At 33.1% G+C, this 17350-nt stretch overlaps 1 protein-coding gene across 2 annotated transcripts in view; it reads right to left on the minus strand.

Annotated features, from left to right (window-relative positions):
- Positions 1-17350, minus strand: part of Smad4 (SMAD family member 4) — a 40293-nt gene that overhangs the window by 13317 nt on the left and 9626 nt on the right. For both annotated transcript variants that reach the window (XR_779712.2, XM_010621740.3), the window contains exons 5-9: positions 15774-15893; positions 15564-15680; positions 14343-14393; positions 3082-3265; positions 1459-1627 (exon numbers count right to left, since the gene is read on the minus strand). Coding sequence is in view for 1 of the 2 variants with exons in the window: in XM_010621740.3 (XP_010620042.1) it covers positions 1459-1627; positions 3082-3265; positions 14343-14393; positions 15564-15680; positions 15774-15893 (641 nt within the window). In the remaining variant the exon portion in view is untranslated. The remainder of the gene's footprint in view (positions 1-1458; positions 1628-3081; positions 3266-14342; positions 14394-15563; positions 15681-15773; positions 15894-17350) is intronic.

The following is a 17350-nucleotide window of genomic DNA, read 5'->3' on the forward strand; positions in this document are numbered from 1 at the left end:
GGAAAAAAAAAAAAAAAAAAAAAAACTTGCCCACAGCAGAATTAACTATCAGAGAAACTTGTGTAATGGGATCTAGGCCCTAAGCATACCCTGAGCATAACTCAGATTCCTCAAAAAGACAAAATCCCCCTACCTCAAATTACAAGATTTGGTTCTAAAAAGCGGATCCAAGATGCCATGCAAAATTGTGCAATAGGTAGAAACAATGAGGAAAAAAGTTAAAATGAATTAATTCTTTCAAAATAAACTTGCCAATAAATAACAAAATGGGCTGCAAAACCTATGAGGAAAGCCAATGCCATTGAAAAAAAATAATAAAACATAATAACTAAATATAGAAGTTTTTGTAGAAAAATTGGAAAGTACAAATAATTCCTACCTCTCAAAATTTTTAGTAAAACCTTCACATACCATTCTAGATTGATGTATAAACAATATCTATGGCATTATTTTTCAAAAATGTAATCATTCTTAATGTGTTAAGAACCAACTTTTAATACCATTAGTATCTTATCAATAACTCCAAATTAATATTTTATTTTATTCTATTCTATTGTTTTATCACACCAAAACTATAAATGATGCTCAGTTGTTAAAAATTTTAACTGACAATTGTGTGACAGCATTGTGATTATGTTTTTCAAAAGTCTTTCATGATCAGATATTCATATTGAAGTATTTTATGAACAAACTAATATGTTGAAATTTATTTTAAATTACTACAGGAAAAAGAAGTATGAGGAACAACAAATTAAAAATAGATAAAATGCTTCTTGGTGAGACTGGATAATGAGTACACCAGGCTTTTTTCCCTATACTTGGTATGTCTGAGATTTTTATATAAAAATCTCTTTTTACCTGAATTGTAACTGAAAATGGCATAGTGAGGTTGCCACTGTAAGACAACAAAGCAATTTTATCTTTATAGAAACAATTTGGCTGTATTATTTATATCTTAAGCAACTTCTTGGGAATAGGCAATTCTTAGGAATACAGTTAATTCCACTAATATAATAAGGAAGATGTTTAGGATAATGGAAAAAAATTATAAAATAATTAATGGAAATTATTACAACCTTCTCAGGGTCTTAGTTTGAAATATTAAATTTAGAATCCCCTTCCATAAAATCCTAAACATTAGCTAAAATCAAATTACCAAGTGATTGTTACCAATTTTATGTCAAATAAATATAAGTTTGGAGGTTTCACTCAGTATTCTCAAAGATCTACATATTAATTCAAAACATTTAACAATCTGATAATAACACTAGGGCAAAAAAGCAACCACAAAACAAAGTAACTGATCACATCAGCAAATGCCCAGAGGATATATGTTTTATGCTCAAAACAAAAACAATTTATTATTATATATTAATATAAGACATTTTTATTCCTCTCACCTCAATTCTTTAACAAAGGTTTCTAAGTCTAAACTGTTTAAATAAAATTGCAACTAACCTTTATATATGCACTTGGGTAGATCTTATGAACAGCATCTCCAGGTGCACGCCCAGCTTCTCTGTCTAAGTAGTAACTCTGTACAAAGACCGCATGGTCACTAAGGCACCTGACCCAAACATCACCTTCACCTTTACATTCCAACTGCACACCTTTGCCTATGTGCAACCTTAGGAAGACAAACAGAATTACATTTCACCTTAGGTATTTACAAATAAATTTTAGTTCAAGTTATACTACAGGTTCAATATTGAAAATATAAAAAGGATAAAGATAGAACAATACAACACCATACCCCAAAGATGGCCTTTATTAACATTTTATATTCCTTTCTTTTCCTATTCATGTACAATAATGACAAACACACATATAGTGATTACCAACTATAGAAATGATCCCTGAAAGTATAGCCTTCATATAGTGATTACTATGTGTTGGGAGCACTTAAGATGAATTCTCATTTAACCCTCACTACTCAATCAGGTTAAGTACTATAATTTCTCTTATGAGGAAACTAAGACATATAAATACATGCAAATCAATTATCACTATAACACATGACTATTTAATTTTAAAATCAGTTATGCAATCACATGAGTCATATTTCAGGTAGTTAAAAGCTACATGCAATTAATGGCTACTGAACAATGCAGATGTAAATAATTTTCTACTCACAGAAAATTCTACAAGGAGTGGTATAGAAAGTAATTTGCAAAAGTTACACAGCAAGTAAAGAACCAAAGCTTTTATGCTTTACGTACCCACACATTATTAAACAACTGAATTCATATTATTAGCTAAAATGTTTTTCTTTAATTTGCCATCTGGAACATTTCCATTGTGTTACATAAATTTTTTATTAATGTTTTAATTATAAAAAATAAAAATTTACCATAATTTATTTCATTTCTCCTTTGCCAAATAATTTTTGATAATTTTGCAAAACATCTGTGCTCAATAGGATACACATGTGTAAATACCAAATAGTTTTTTCGGTGTGAGAAACTCAAAGTGTAAATAAGATCAAAATGTATAGTAGATAATGTAGAACAGGAAGAAAAGGTCTAAAGGGGAAGGGGAACTGTGAGGAATAAGGGAAAGGAATAAATACGAGAAAAGGAAAAAACAGAAACAAAGTCTTTGTAATAGGGAGGAGTGGAGAGGGAGGGGAATGGGGAATAAAGTAAGAACCAAGATACATCATATAAAGGTACAAATTTCCAGTGATGAATATCATCATATTGTATACCTAAAATGTACCAATAAACTTACTGAATTAAGAAAAAAATCTATTTATTCACAGATCTTGACACCGAAAAAAAAAAAAAAAAATCTGTGCTCAATAGATTTGTAGAAATACTTCATTATCAAAGAAAATAAAACCTAATTTCCAACTGGATTCCAAAAGGTCTAGCTACTATTCAAAACAAAGAAACCTTATTTTTTTATCATTATACATTAAGCAAACATCTTTATTCAAAACAGAATGCTTACAAATTTTTGAATTTAAGATGATTTTTATTCCTTTATATTTAACAATTCATATAATACACAAGAAAAACTAGTTTCAAATAAAAGACAATGTACTATGCTCAATTTTTAAAATAACTACATAATCAATACCTTGCTCTCTCAATGGCTTCTGTCCTGTGGACATTGGAGAGTTGACCCAAGCAAAAGCGATCTCCTCCAGAAGGATCCACATATCCATCAACAGTTACGATAGGGCAGCTTGAAGGAACCTTAAATGTCTCTCCTACCTGAACATCCATTTCAAAGTAAGCAATGGAACACCAATACTCAGGAGCTATAAGAAATAAATGAAAAAGAACCACCACCCACATGAGAAAGATATAAGGTCTTCACCTTCAATCCACATGGCAAAGTTTTTCCAAAAAGAAAGGATGACAGGAGGGGAAAAGTAAATAAAAAGCACTCAAAAGAACTGGACTAAAATAAAACAATGTATTAAACAGCAGGAATTTCTGTCTTGTATTTTCCAGTTCAGTACTGAGGGCTGTTCAGCAATTTGGTTCTTACCTCAAAAGACCAAATCAAATAAGAATGTAAAGAACACAGCAATCCAGGCATAGTGGTGCAGGCTTGTAATCTTAGCACTGTAGAAGACTGATTAAGGATTGAGAGCTTGAGCCCAGCCTGATTATCTTAGCAAGACCCTGTCTCAAAATTTTAAAAAGGGATGGAGATGTGATGACCCTGGGTTCAATCCACAGTAACACCTAAATAAATAAATAAATGTATGTTTTTTGCTATGATGTTTTATTTGACTGCATGTATTTTCTATGTTGTCTGCACTTTGACTTTTAAAAGTACACCAACCCCAAAATGTATTCCAGAGAAGTGTTCTTGAAAAACATCAATCTGCAGTATATTTTTATAGGTCCCTAATTGACAGAAAGCACATAAGCAAGTCAGCCATCCAGTCCTGAATCAAGGTTAATTACACTCTATATATAGGGATTCTTTATTGTCTCATAGGTGAAAGGTCATGTCATATGTATGTGTATATACATGTGTACATATATATATATGTGTGCACATATATGTGCATATATATCTCAAGGGATATTGTTAGTAAAGTCAATTCATGTTACTTTAATTTTAACTTTGAAAAAATGTTTAGTGTTATTTATTTGAACAACAATAAGTGATTTAGGACAATTTTTAATGCCTGGAAAATAGGAGGCAGTACTTAATTTGGATAGCAAATATAGTCAATTACTTCTAAGGTTATTTGAAAACATTGAGCCCATATACATGAAAACTGTTCGGTTTTCCCTTTTTACTTTATATAACACATCTACAGAGCATCTAGGTATCATCTAGATACTGCATTCACAGAAGTAAGCAAAATATAAAGTTCCTATAAAGAATTTGTAGGGGCAGACAACTGAGCAAACAAATGAATTAAGATAACTCAGGTAATGATAAATTCTATGAACTGCATTTTTAAAAAAGACGAAAGTAAACAACAAGACGCGTGGAAGAACATTTCAGCCTGACAAGTAGGGATTATCCTATCTGAAACATTAAGACCTAAAAAATTTTTACCTGTATGAAAACTGCAGAAGGAACATTTCAGAGAAAAAAGTAAAAGCAAAAGCCACATAGTAAGGGAAAAAAGAATAGAACAGAACAGAAGAGCCAGCCAGCCCAGTGCCTGAAAGGAAAAGTGATAGTTTGTAGGTTTGTCTGTACCTCAATGAGTGTATTCTGTACTAGAATTTGAAACAATAAAATTTTCAACTATCTGAAGATATTGGAATTACTTTTAAATATCATTTCAACATCTTCAAGAAACTTCTAAAATACAGTACGACTGAAACAAATTTATTTTAATTATACTTTCCTCTTATAAAAGAAGTTCACAGTATTCTGGTGTATGTTGTATGTCGGGGCAAAGTTCTGAGTTCCCTTAGAAGTGGAAAAGCATCAAAGACATTACAATGATACATGCATACCCAAATGTTTATAGCAGCACAATTCATAATAGTTAAATCTTAGAAGCAGTCTTAATGTCCATCAATAGAATGGATAAAGAAAATGTGTTATTTACAGACAATGGAGTATTACTCTGCCATAAAGAAAAATAAATGAGTCATCTGTAGGAAAACAGATGTACTTCTGACCATAATGTTAAGAAAAACAAATCAGGGCAAGGGATTTAGCTCAGTGGTTCGGTGGCCTGCCTTGCAAGCGCAAGGACCTGAGTTCAATCCCCGGTACCAAAAAAAAAAAAACCAAAAACAAATCAGACACATAAACTTAAATAAAACATGATTTCTTATATGAGAAACCCAAATTATAAATAAAGAGCAAAATAAAAGATATACAAAGTAGGGTGACTGCTCTTTCCCAAATGGGAAGGGATCAAGAGATGAAGGGAGGAGAAAAGGGGAGGAAAGAGGGTGAAAAAGGAATTAAAATGTGTAATGTACATGTACCAACTCCATACAAGGAATGTAAATATTATGTACTGCAAACATGTACTAAAAAAAGATACAATGGGCCATTGCTCCGGCACCAGGAGGGCTGCCTGGGCCTTGATCCACTGCAGGAAGGATAGCCTCACCTTCCCCCACTGGGAGCCGCCACTGCTCCAGCACCAGGAAGGTAGTGGCATGGGAAGCCCCTGAACCACACCCCTGCCCCTGCCCACTCTCAGACTTTCTGATTGAGCCAGTCTTTGGACCCACTCTGCAGAGGCAGAGGTGGTCATAGAGGGTATTTTTCTGAGTTCCCAACGTTGAATATCTTTAAAGAAAGGGCGTGGGAAACCTGTAGTAGAACAGTGTGGAGTTCAACCGTTGAAAAGGTTGGGGAACTCAATCTGGGCCTTGCAGCCCGAGGTCAGTCTGCGTCATGGGGTTCAGCCATCAGCTAATTGAGATCAGGCATCTTGCGTCCTAGCTCTGTCTGAGCTCCCATCCTAAATGATAAATTTACTATATTGAAAAGTTTGTTCACTGCAGACATGTTTTGGACTGCTTCTTGATTTCAATTTAATTCAAATGGTTTAAAGGTGATAGACTAGTGACTACCACAGGTGGTCAGTTTCCATGTTGTGCTTGATCATATTGTGCTGCTGGTTGGGATAAAGGATTGTGGTTGATTCGATAAGCTGTTTTCTCTGATGTTATGAAGATGAGAATGTCTGTGGGTCGTTAGAGACCCAGAAGCTAGGGCGCAACTATCAGGAAGATTTGGGTGATAACCCACAGATTAAACCAAGGACAGCCGGACAACAAAAATAAAAAGGAGAAAACACTTAAGCAAGACACAAAGACAGACTTGCAGTTCACCAATGGCAGACAGTAGGACAAATGAGGATGAAAAGGCCAATAATGAACCACCAGGACACCCTGAACTCAAAGCACAGGAAGTAACAAAACAGATCAATCAGGCTCTAGAAAAATTCAAAAGAGAAATAATTTCTCAGATAACCATAGGGATGGTGAGCAAAATGAAAGTCATGATTCGAGACTCTAGAACAGAAACTGACAAAAAAATAGATGAGTTCAGGACCACAATAGAAGCCATGAAGGCCCTGCATAAGAAAGAAATGCAAACAATAAACGCCCAACATAGGAAAGAAATAGAATCCATAAAACAGATTCAAACAGATATCCAGCAGATTAAACACTTCATTGAAAGTGTACGCAACAGAATAAAAGAATGCGAAGATAGAATCTCAGATACAGAAGATAAGATTGCAGTCAGTGACTATGAAAAGAGAGGTCTCTTAAAAACAGTAGGGGATCATGAGAAATAGATCCAGCAACTCCTAGATGATGCAAAGAAGAATAACAGAAGACTGATAGGAATCCACGAAGTACCAGGAGAAAATACAAATGACTTAAAAAAGCTGTTTACAGAATTAATGGCAGAAAACTTCCCAAACAGAGGGGAAGAATTTGACATCCAGATAAGTGAGGCATATAGGACCCCAACTAGCCACAATCAAAAAAAATCTACACCTAGACATATAATAATCAAGATCCCAGAAACCCAACAGAAGAACAAAATACTACAAGCAGTAAGAGAAAAGAAACAAATCACATGCAAAGGAAAGCCCATCAGAATCACAGCAGACTTTTCAACACAAACCATTAGGGCAAGGAGAGCCTAGAGTGAGCTATTTCAAGTACTAAAAGAGAACAACCTCCAACCTAGACTGATTTAGCCTGCAAAACTCTTTCAAAATGGATGGGGAAATAAGATACTTCCAAGACAAAGAACACCTGAGAAACTACATGAATACCAAACCAGTACTACAAGCAATTCTAAACAATATCCTAGAAAAACACAATGAAGATAACAACACCATGAGGCCCAACAGAGCAAATCAAATAGGCAAGGCAAGAAACTAAAAAGAGAAGGTGAAAATAGTCAACAAAAGGACAATAACATGTCAATAATAAGTCAGTACATATCAGTTATAACCATCAATGTCAATGGCCTCAACTCACCAATCAAGAGAAATAGACTGGCAAAATGGAATAAGAAGCAAAATCCAACAATATGTTATTTACAAGAAACACACCTAGTACAAAAAGAATCCCATAGACTGAAAGTGAAAGTATAGAGAACAATTCTGCATGGGACAGGAGCCCAGAAAAAAGCAGGTGTAGCAATCTTATTTGCAAACAAAGCAAATTTCAAACCAAAACTGATTCTAGTATTATAGATGTAGGACAGTACTGTATCATACCTCTTTGAAGGTATATATATATCTTGTATCTGCTTTATGATATGTAGTAGTGACCATGCTTTATCAGAGCTATTTTTAATGATGTTACTCTAGAATGTTCTCTCTCCAGATGATGATTAAGATGTTAATAAAAAAAAAATGGTGCCAGGTACAACAGCAACAGAACTTCGCTGTTTTTTGGGTATCATTCTTCTCTTTGTTTTTTTGTTTTTTTGTTTTTTTTTTTAATGGAGTGTGCTGAATGTCTATAATTTTGTTCAGATGACTGCAGAACCTGGAAAAGCTGTTGCTGCTATTGATGCATAACATACTACTATTATTGGTCTTTTTATATAAATATAAATATATATATATGATTTGAATTTCTGGAAACTTTAATTGTGCTGTCAACTTTGGAAAAAGTTATCCCAATTTACTGTGTTGAGTTGGCATTGTACAGAAATTAGCAGCCATACTGGTCTAGAAATGTTAATTTTTTTTCCATTTCTACAGGGGTAAAGCACTGTATTATATATGTAAAGTCATATCTACATGGGTTTGATTACAGAAACTAATAAAGTATTCTCTAAATAATGAAAAAAAAGAGAATAAGACTACAAGAGCAAGAAGCAACTTAAATATGTTCAAGGACCATTTTTATCTTCAGAATTAAGGATTATTTTAATTTTACATCATTACCTTTTCTCTTTTACTTTCCTTTTTAGTTTTATTTTAGGATTCCCTATTTTTAATGTTCATATAGAGATTTCTTTAACTGAAATACCGAATAGTTTCTCTGGTGTGAAAAACTATAATAGTACACAAGATCCTAACTAATGAGATAATTAATAATGTGTAATGGGAAGTAAAGGGCTAAAAGTGCAGGGAAAGTGGGAAGGGTGGGTCAAAGGTAATAAGGGAGAGGAAAAAAATATGAGGAAAATGAAAAAATGGAAATAAAGTTTTTATAAATGGTGAAGGGAGGAGGGGGTGAAGGGAGGGCAGGGACAAGGGGAAAAAATGAGAATCAAGACCTATCATGTAAAGGTACAGGATCTCAATAATGAATGTAACTGTATTGTATACCTAGATTGTACCAATAGACTCAATAAAAAAATTTTTTTTAAAAAGATACAATGTGTTGCTGAATATAATAAAATGGAAGAGGCATTAGTGTTTCAAAAGCTACACTGGAGTAAAGGAAATTGTAATGGAGTACTAATACCTTGATGCTATCCACAAATATATATGTACAAAAGAAGATAGTAACAAGATTAGCTACCTTAATAAAAAAATAGTACCCCCCCAGGTTTCTTTTCTATATTTATTAAATCAATCTATTGGCACAAGTTTGTTCTAGATACTTAGAATTTTAAAAGGAAAAAGGAGAAGAAATCCACAAAGCTAGATACTTTTCATAATGTTGTCAAGCAGTACTTTCCTTCTTCCTTTTATGATTCATGTTCGAGATACTACTACATCCATCATGGGGAATTGGTACATAGACATATTACATCTTAAAATACTTTCCAATCAAGAGTTACTAAAATAAATCACATAAATAGTGGGTAATTCAAATAAAATTCAAGTGCTTTGTTTGCCATGTCAGTCTAGTCAATCCATTACAAATATAAAATTTTTCCAAATACATTTGATTGTTCAGGATACAAAAACTACAGATATACTTGTATCTTATTAATAAGCCAGTTCTGAAGTATTTATGAAGTTACTCTTAAAAATTTCTTTTTACAGACATCACAATATTCTATGGACAAGAAGCATCAGTAAACAGGTAGGTTATGCTGGCTGACGCTAAAACTGGAAAGACTAAAATAATTACCCAATGTTCTAGCCGCAATAAAAAAATAACAATGTCTTTAATAGTTTAAAAGATAAATTCTTTACAAAATGTCTGTAAAAATAGAGCTCTATTAAAAAGAAAAAGAGGTTCAAGCCCAATGCATTTCCTAGTTTCTATTGAAATTGAAAGTGGATTTCCTTGGTAAGCAAAATTTTTTTTCTGTGAGAATCAATGGTGGGATGAGGGGGTCATAGGCTTCGTGTTTAAGAAAAAATGTACTCTTGTCATTATCAATTGTAACATCTGCAATTACACTGCAACATTACTATTTATTAGTCATCAAAAGACTTGTTTGCCTAGTATTTCAGATGCCATACAATAATGGTTATATAAAGCTGCATCTCTGAACAGGTTAAATATGAACTGACCTGCTAACACTGAAAGAATTTTTAAAGACATGAGGATAAAACAGATTGGCATTGGAGTTGCACCACAGACTGGATATGGAAAATGAAGGACTACAAAAGCCTAGTCCTTGGGAGGACTAGGTGAGAACAATAAGATTTAAATAATTTAAGTGGGTCCTCTAAAATTTGGTGATGTTGGGTTATAAAACACATGTAAAAAACTTTTCTCCCATTATCAACTTGATAAATGGTCAGAAAAAAACATTTTTAAAAACAGAAGAAGGTTGGGACCAGGGATTTAGCTCAGTGGCACTGTGTCTGCCTTGAAAGCACAAAGTCCTGAATTCAATCACCAGTTCAAAAAAAAAAAAAACAATAGCAACAACAAAAAACAGAAAAAGGTAAAAAGATTCACTCATTAAATCCTTCTGGGTTCTCTATTCAGTCCTTTACCCCAAAGACTTGTCATACAAATGACAACCCTCCAACTTCTCAAAATTAGTATAAGCTAAAGAATGTAATTAGTTCAGAGAAGGCTTTCTTAAATGACACAATACATTTGAAAGGGAGTGGGATCATTATATGCCAACTCTGATATTTTAATTGTTTGCTCCTAAATTATTGAAGTCAATCTCACGAAGCCTATAGGGAGGGGGTTCATCACTGGCCAGAAAAGAAGGAGATATTAGCTAAAAACTTTTGTAACAAGGAAATGTTTTATAAAACACAGTTTTAACAAGTTTTGTTCAATTGAAATAGAAATTGCATCTCTGAGGCATTTTTAACTTCTGAAATATTTATTCAAGAAAAACTTTTGGATAATTACCTAAAAGATTAATTATGAATTATTCCTTTTAGGAATCAGATCTGAATGAGATGCCCTGTGAGAACCATTTACGAGCACAAAAAGGTACTTTGTTGAATGGTAAATAGCTCCAAAGTACCAGAACACACCTGAAGTTGGAAAGTTGTGGGTTTCAAATTCATTTGTGGGCTGGGGATTTAGCTCAGTGGTGCCACTGCCTGCCTCACAAGTGCAAGGTCCTGAGTTCAATCTCCAGTATCACCAAAAAAAAAAAAACAAATCATTTCTGAATTTGAATACATTCTCAAAGATGCTGAAGAAATCTTTCACTAACTAGAAATATTTAATTTGATGAAAATATCTCGGCTTTAAGAAAAAGCACAAAGTCTATAAAAAAGAGTAGTTAAGCTTTTTCAAAAATATGTAAATGGGGCCGGGGATTTAGCGCAGTGGTTCCGTGGCCTGCCTTGCAAGGGCAAGGACCAGAGTTCAATCCCCAGTACCAAAAAATATATATATATATGTAAATGTTTATTTTCTGTCTGTTCACTAAACAAGGATAGCAGACATGTAGACTGGTAACTGAAATGTAGTATAATTTGGAAGTTCTAGGCAGCAGGAGATAAATGATGAGGAAGACTTCCCAATAGTAATGTTCTTGAGCTACATTTAGAATAGAAGGACTAGCATGGTAGCTATCATTCAACACAGTCCCCAATCATTCTTGCCTCTTGATATTCATATGAATTTTTTTGCAATTTGCCAAGTTGGAGACAATTTGTTGCCCAGCAACATATAATTAGTAAGAGCAAAAGATACATCAGACAAAGAACAGCATATACAAAATTAGCAGACAGGGATAAATCTAGAAAGTTTAGGTAAACAGTATAAGATAATTAAAGTAAAAAATGATGACACTAGAGAAATAAGCAGAGACCAGGACCAGAGAATATTTTCTGCCTAGCTAAAGAATTTGGATCTTCTACTATGGCCAAGTGAGCAAAGAAATTACATGACTTGATTCAAATTTTAAAACAAATACTGAGTATTTCTCTGAAATTAATTGGCAAAGAGAAGGATACTAAGACTTGAAGCTCTCTTAACAGGGAGATCAGTTCAAATGTTCATGAAACAACAAAAGAGAAGAAATGAAGAGGAACTCCTGCAAGCCTATTATTTTAGACATAACCAAAGACACAACCTAATCTATTGACTTCATCAAGTGTAATTTCCTCCTGCAACCAGATATACAGATGATGTTCAGGATCATCCTCATCTAAGTTATACTTCCTTACTACTGAAAGACAGAAGCACCACTTCGAATACAAGCTGCTACAGACAAATATCCTCATTTAGTCCAAGTTACTGCTTAAGCACTAGTGGCTATTCAGCCTAATCATCAACTCTACCACAAGAATGAGGAAGTAAATCTATAAACATCCAAAGGCAATTGCTGAATTTACAACCAAGAACAAATGACTTAATGCCACTACCTCTTCTCCCACCATACCATTCAGACAGAGGTCTTTCTTCGGGGCCTTACTTTCATAAAGACCATCTCCCTCTTTGCTGTTTGAAACACTTGAGTCTCCTAAGGTGCCATAAGCCACTAATGATTCTCAATGATGCTACCCTGGTGCCAGCAAAACTTTTCATACCTGAGACAGTGTATTTTTCTCTCATCACAATATAGTCATTCACAAAAATTAAGATTCTGATAGAATGATTCCATTTCCATAATTTTTAAAGTAAGTAAACTCAAACTACTAAACTATACTGTTTAAGGATGTGTTCATCACTTTTTAAAGATATAATACCCATAAAAATGCAGACTACTGGTTACTTCTGAGGAAAAAAGAAGGTTTTTGACAATGCATGAAATACAAGAATTTCTAGAACATTGTAATGTTCTGTTTCTTAATCTGGCCACTGGCTTTAACATTATAAATTAGATTGTACACTTGTATTATGTGCTTTTTCTATGTACTGCATTCATTTCTCAAAAAAATTTTTTTAAATAAGTATTTATGAAAAGGCCTCTGGGGCCAGGGATTTAGCTCAATGACACCACACCTGCAAAGACCTCTGAACTCACAAAAAAGTTTTAAGTCATGATGTGTAATATATATGCAAAAAAAAAAAAACTATTAGAGGACAAATGAACTAGTAAATATGTAGTTTTTTAAAAAGTCTATCCCACCAAGGCTTTCCTCCTAACCAAAACAAATATTGTCTCCTGCATCAGCAAAAATTTAAACAATTACATCTACTACTAGTGAACATGGTAAAACTGGTTCCCATATTCTTGATGCTGTCACTGTAAAGCAATATGGCCTTTTGATTCAGAGATTTTGTCAATCTCTTAAACTGAAATAGGAGAAAAGTTAAAAGCACAAAGCCATTCCCTTCTGTTATTTTTAGGCACGTAGAAAAAAAAATAGAATTGACATAATCAATAGCAACACTGCTTACACAAAATTATGTAGAATTATCTGGACCTATGTTACCCTTTAATCATTATGATCATTGTGGCTATATTTTTTTTTAAAATCTTTCTAGAATATATAGTTGTCCATCAGTATTACCCACAAGGCACTTGTTCCAGGACCCCCTGTGGATAACAAAATCTGCTGATACTCAAGACCTTTATATAAAATACATATAACTCATGCACATTTTCTCACATACTTTCAATCATCACATGTAGTTTATGTGCGAATATTATGTCATTTACATTAGGACATTGACCATATGCAAATTTTGTTGAGGGGTATCCTGTAACCCAACCCCTGCAGATGCCAACAAACAACTATACTTGCATGTTTTTAAGCAAAGAAAAACAGTATGTAGGGACAGAGGGAAAAAATTCAAAATCCTATGTGTTACAGAGGATCTTTATATTTTTTAATTTTTAAAGCTTTTATTACTTGTATGATTTTTAAAAATTACATATAATCTTAATAACTGAGGAAAACTAGTTACTCTTCTGAACCTAATTTAATCAAATAGTTAATAAATTCCAGTTAACCAAAGATACCTCAATCTTTCTTCTAAGATACAGCAAATTTTCTTTTCAGCATCTATTTAAGATTATTCCCTGGCTTTTTAAGCTATAGTTTTACAGCTGTTCTATTTTGAAACCAGGTTTTATTCTGCCACATACTTATGCAGTCAATGTTAAAACCAGCACTTCTATAGTTTATATCTGATTGATAACATCAACTTCTTTCAGAGACAGTTAAAATGAATCAAATATAGTTTCTGTATGACTAAATATGTGCGTGCGTGCATGCGTGCATGTGTGTGTGTATACTGGCAGTACTGGGGATTTAACCCAAGACCCATGTACTGAGCTACATCGCCAGACTTTTTTAAGTTTTTTTGAGAGGGGATCTAACTAAGTCATTAAAAGTTGCCCAGGCTGGGCTTAAACTTGTGATCCTTCTACCTCTCAAAGTGCTGGATATACATACAAGTGTCCACCACCATCCTTGGCTATACCCTCCACTCCTGAACTATCCATTAACTCGCACTATAATAATTAAAATATTGCACTTATATGAGAAGTTGCTACCCTGCAATTACCTTAAAATCTGCATGTGTGTTCCAATTACCATAATGAAAAACTAATATAGGGAATCAATTTTCAAACACACTTACCAGGATGATTAGAAATGGGAGGCTGGAATGCAAGCTCATTGTGAACTGGCCCTAAAGAAAAGACAATAAAAATCCCATTTTTATTTATTAAAAGGTTTCCAATTTTAAACTTTCAATAAACCTTAAATATAACTATCATACCTAGAATTTAATTAGATCAAGCTTATGCAAAGTCTAAGAATTTAAAAGCTTTGTTTAGGTTACTTTATAAACATATACTAGTGAATTATTTTTATGGCTAACAGCTAACATTTTAATACTACCTGCCAAGGGTAATTAAGCAATTTACAAATAAATGACATACAATATGTAATGCAAGTTATAAATGATTCATAATATAAAATATAATACAGTATAATTCATAATACAATATATAAAAGTAATTTATATCAGGACTATTCTGTTTATTAAATAAAGGATATTTATGTAACAGAGCAGTAGCTAAAATAATTAAGTTTTTGTGTTAAGACACTGTGCTAAAAATCACAAGTGAATTATTAAATTCAAACTTATTACAAGACCATACACACACACACACACCAGTAGCATGATTCTCCCCTTCCAGTTTGTAAAAAACCACTTATATAGCTAGAAGAAAAATAACAAAATATTTAAAATGACTATTCTCTAGATGTCAGGATTCCAGGTAATAATATCTATGTTTTTCAGTATTTTCTAACTTTTCTTTGATACTATTAATCTTCAAATGAGAAGAAAAGGTATTTTACATATATGGAAGATTTATACTCCTGATTTTACAAGCCAAATGAATAATGTTCCTACTCTGCCTGAAACTACAAGCTATGTGTAAAGGTAGCACTTCTAATCATGCCTGCATAGAATATTGTTAGATTCAACATCTAAGTATCTATGGCACTAAATATTATGGTAAGGGAAATCTTGAGATCACAGCAGTCAGTGGGTTTCAATCCACTATGGGTGGATATAAAAGATACACATGAGATCTAAGAACATATACAAAAACAAACAAATGAATGGAAATCAATGTGGTGTTTATGAAACATCAGCAACAGAAAAATAAATGTATTTAGTGAACATTACTCTAAAATAAAGATATAACTGTAAATAAAAGTTTACCAAAAACACTGAAAAAATAGTAAATATTTAATGAATATATAATATTTAATGATCTGTAGGGTGAATAAAAATAGAAAAATGTCTTATAAAAGAAAAAGACCTTACAACAAAAAAAGAGCTTACAGTAATGTCCGGGATGGGGCGGCATAGGCGGGTGGTGCTGAAGATGGCCGTTTTGGTGGTGAGGCAAATTAGGTGTGTATGGTGCAGTCCTACTTCCAGTCCAGGTGGTAGTGCTGTCTAAAAATTAAGGCCCACATGGATTAATTTGCTTTTATAAAGGCTGCCTATTTTTCTCAACTATGTAGAAGATTTTAAAAAGCATGTACATACTATGATGGTAAGTTGCTGGCTGACCAGTAAATCCATTCTGCTGCTGTCCTGGCTGAGGCCCTGAAGCTATCTGCAACAGTCCTTCACTATGACTGCCTGCCAGAATACTGGCAGGCTGACCTAGAGAAACAAGAAGACATCAACATAGTACATTATAGATGCAATCCTATCATTTCTTACAGTAGGTGGACCAATTATATCTGATAATCCACAACTACCATACAAAGACAAGCCAAAAGTGGAACTCACCCTGCCTCTCAAAAAACTAATGGCATGTATGAGCCAACCCTTTACTTGAAACTAAGTAAATCTGCCTAATTTTGGTGGCCTTTTTTTTCCCACAAATATTTTCTTCAAGTGCCAGCAAAATTCCTTTACATATCTAGCTAATCATAACAAACTCAGAAGCACAATAGTTCACCCCCAGCCACTTTACACAGCTCTCTGGACTTTTCTTACTAAAACCCTCCATAAACACAGGCTTAAGAAAAAGTTGAAAAGTAAAAAGTTAATTATTATCAGCACTGGTCCTGGTAATAGCAATGCTAGGGTTTGATAAAAGCAAAGCAGACAAACACATTAAATAGGAGGTAACAGGTAAGATGAGAAAATTAAAAAGATTTAGCTCTACTGTGCAATCAGCATAGCAGTTGTTTTTTTTTTTAAATCTATCAACTTTGACATTTTTTCATATACATATAAAAACCCAGAGTGAGTATTTTTTAAAAATATTATATTCCCAGATTTATGTAAAATCACTTGCCATCTCTTTATGTAATAAAGAAGACTAAGCTTTTACCCTACTCAAAAAACCATTATATGCTAATTCTTACTGTCTGGCATTTTTTAAAGCTATTTTTAATTGGAAAAGGATTTTTTCTTAAAGCATTAAGTCAACTATCCCATTTAGAAGGCACTGAGATATCATAATTGTTATCTGTCACTGGCATCACTTCATTTTTTTCTCACTTAAGTGGGACTAATAAGAGTAAATGTCACCACTGCTCAAAGTATCAGACAAAAGAGCGTTTCTGTCCTCTTTGTATCTCACATTTCTTTAAAAGTATTTCAGCATCCCCTAAATTATTTTAAAGATGTTTTTAGCAACTTCTCTTCCTACTCCTCCAAAAATAATTCTACAAATTATCTTTAAAGTTTAATTACATCTTTGCTCATTTTTAACACCTGTACATTCTATATATACTTAACTAATTTACAGAGACTGTTAATACACATGAGAAATTAAATGATTTTCATTTACAAATACAGTATTCATAAAAGACCCCAGACATTTGGCAACAAAATAAGAATAATTTATAAAGTGACCCACTGCAATTATCTGTACTGAATTATTTCCATTATATAATTCCAAGATAGTTAATATAAAATCAGCTCATGTAAAATAACCTTCCAATGCCTATATTTTAGTCCAATTTATTTTCTTCCTTTTAAATATAGGTTTTGAAAATTAAGGGAACACTTTACCACTAGTTCTAAAACATACACTATATATTATTCAACTATAGAGATCTACCCCCAAAAATAACAAGACAAAATTAAATACAATTCATTTATAT

This window comes from Fukomys damarensis, unplaced genomic scaffold, assembly GCF_012274545.1.
Source record: "Fukomys damarensis isolate Sample0158 unplaced genomic scaffold, DMR_v1.0_HiC HiC_scaffold_30, whole genome shotgun sequence".
Classification (NCBI taxonomy): Eukaryota; Metazoa; Chordata; class Mammalia; order Rodentia; family Bathyergidae; genus Fukomys; species Fukomys damarensis.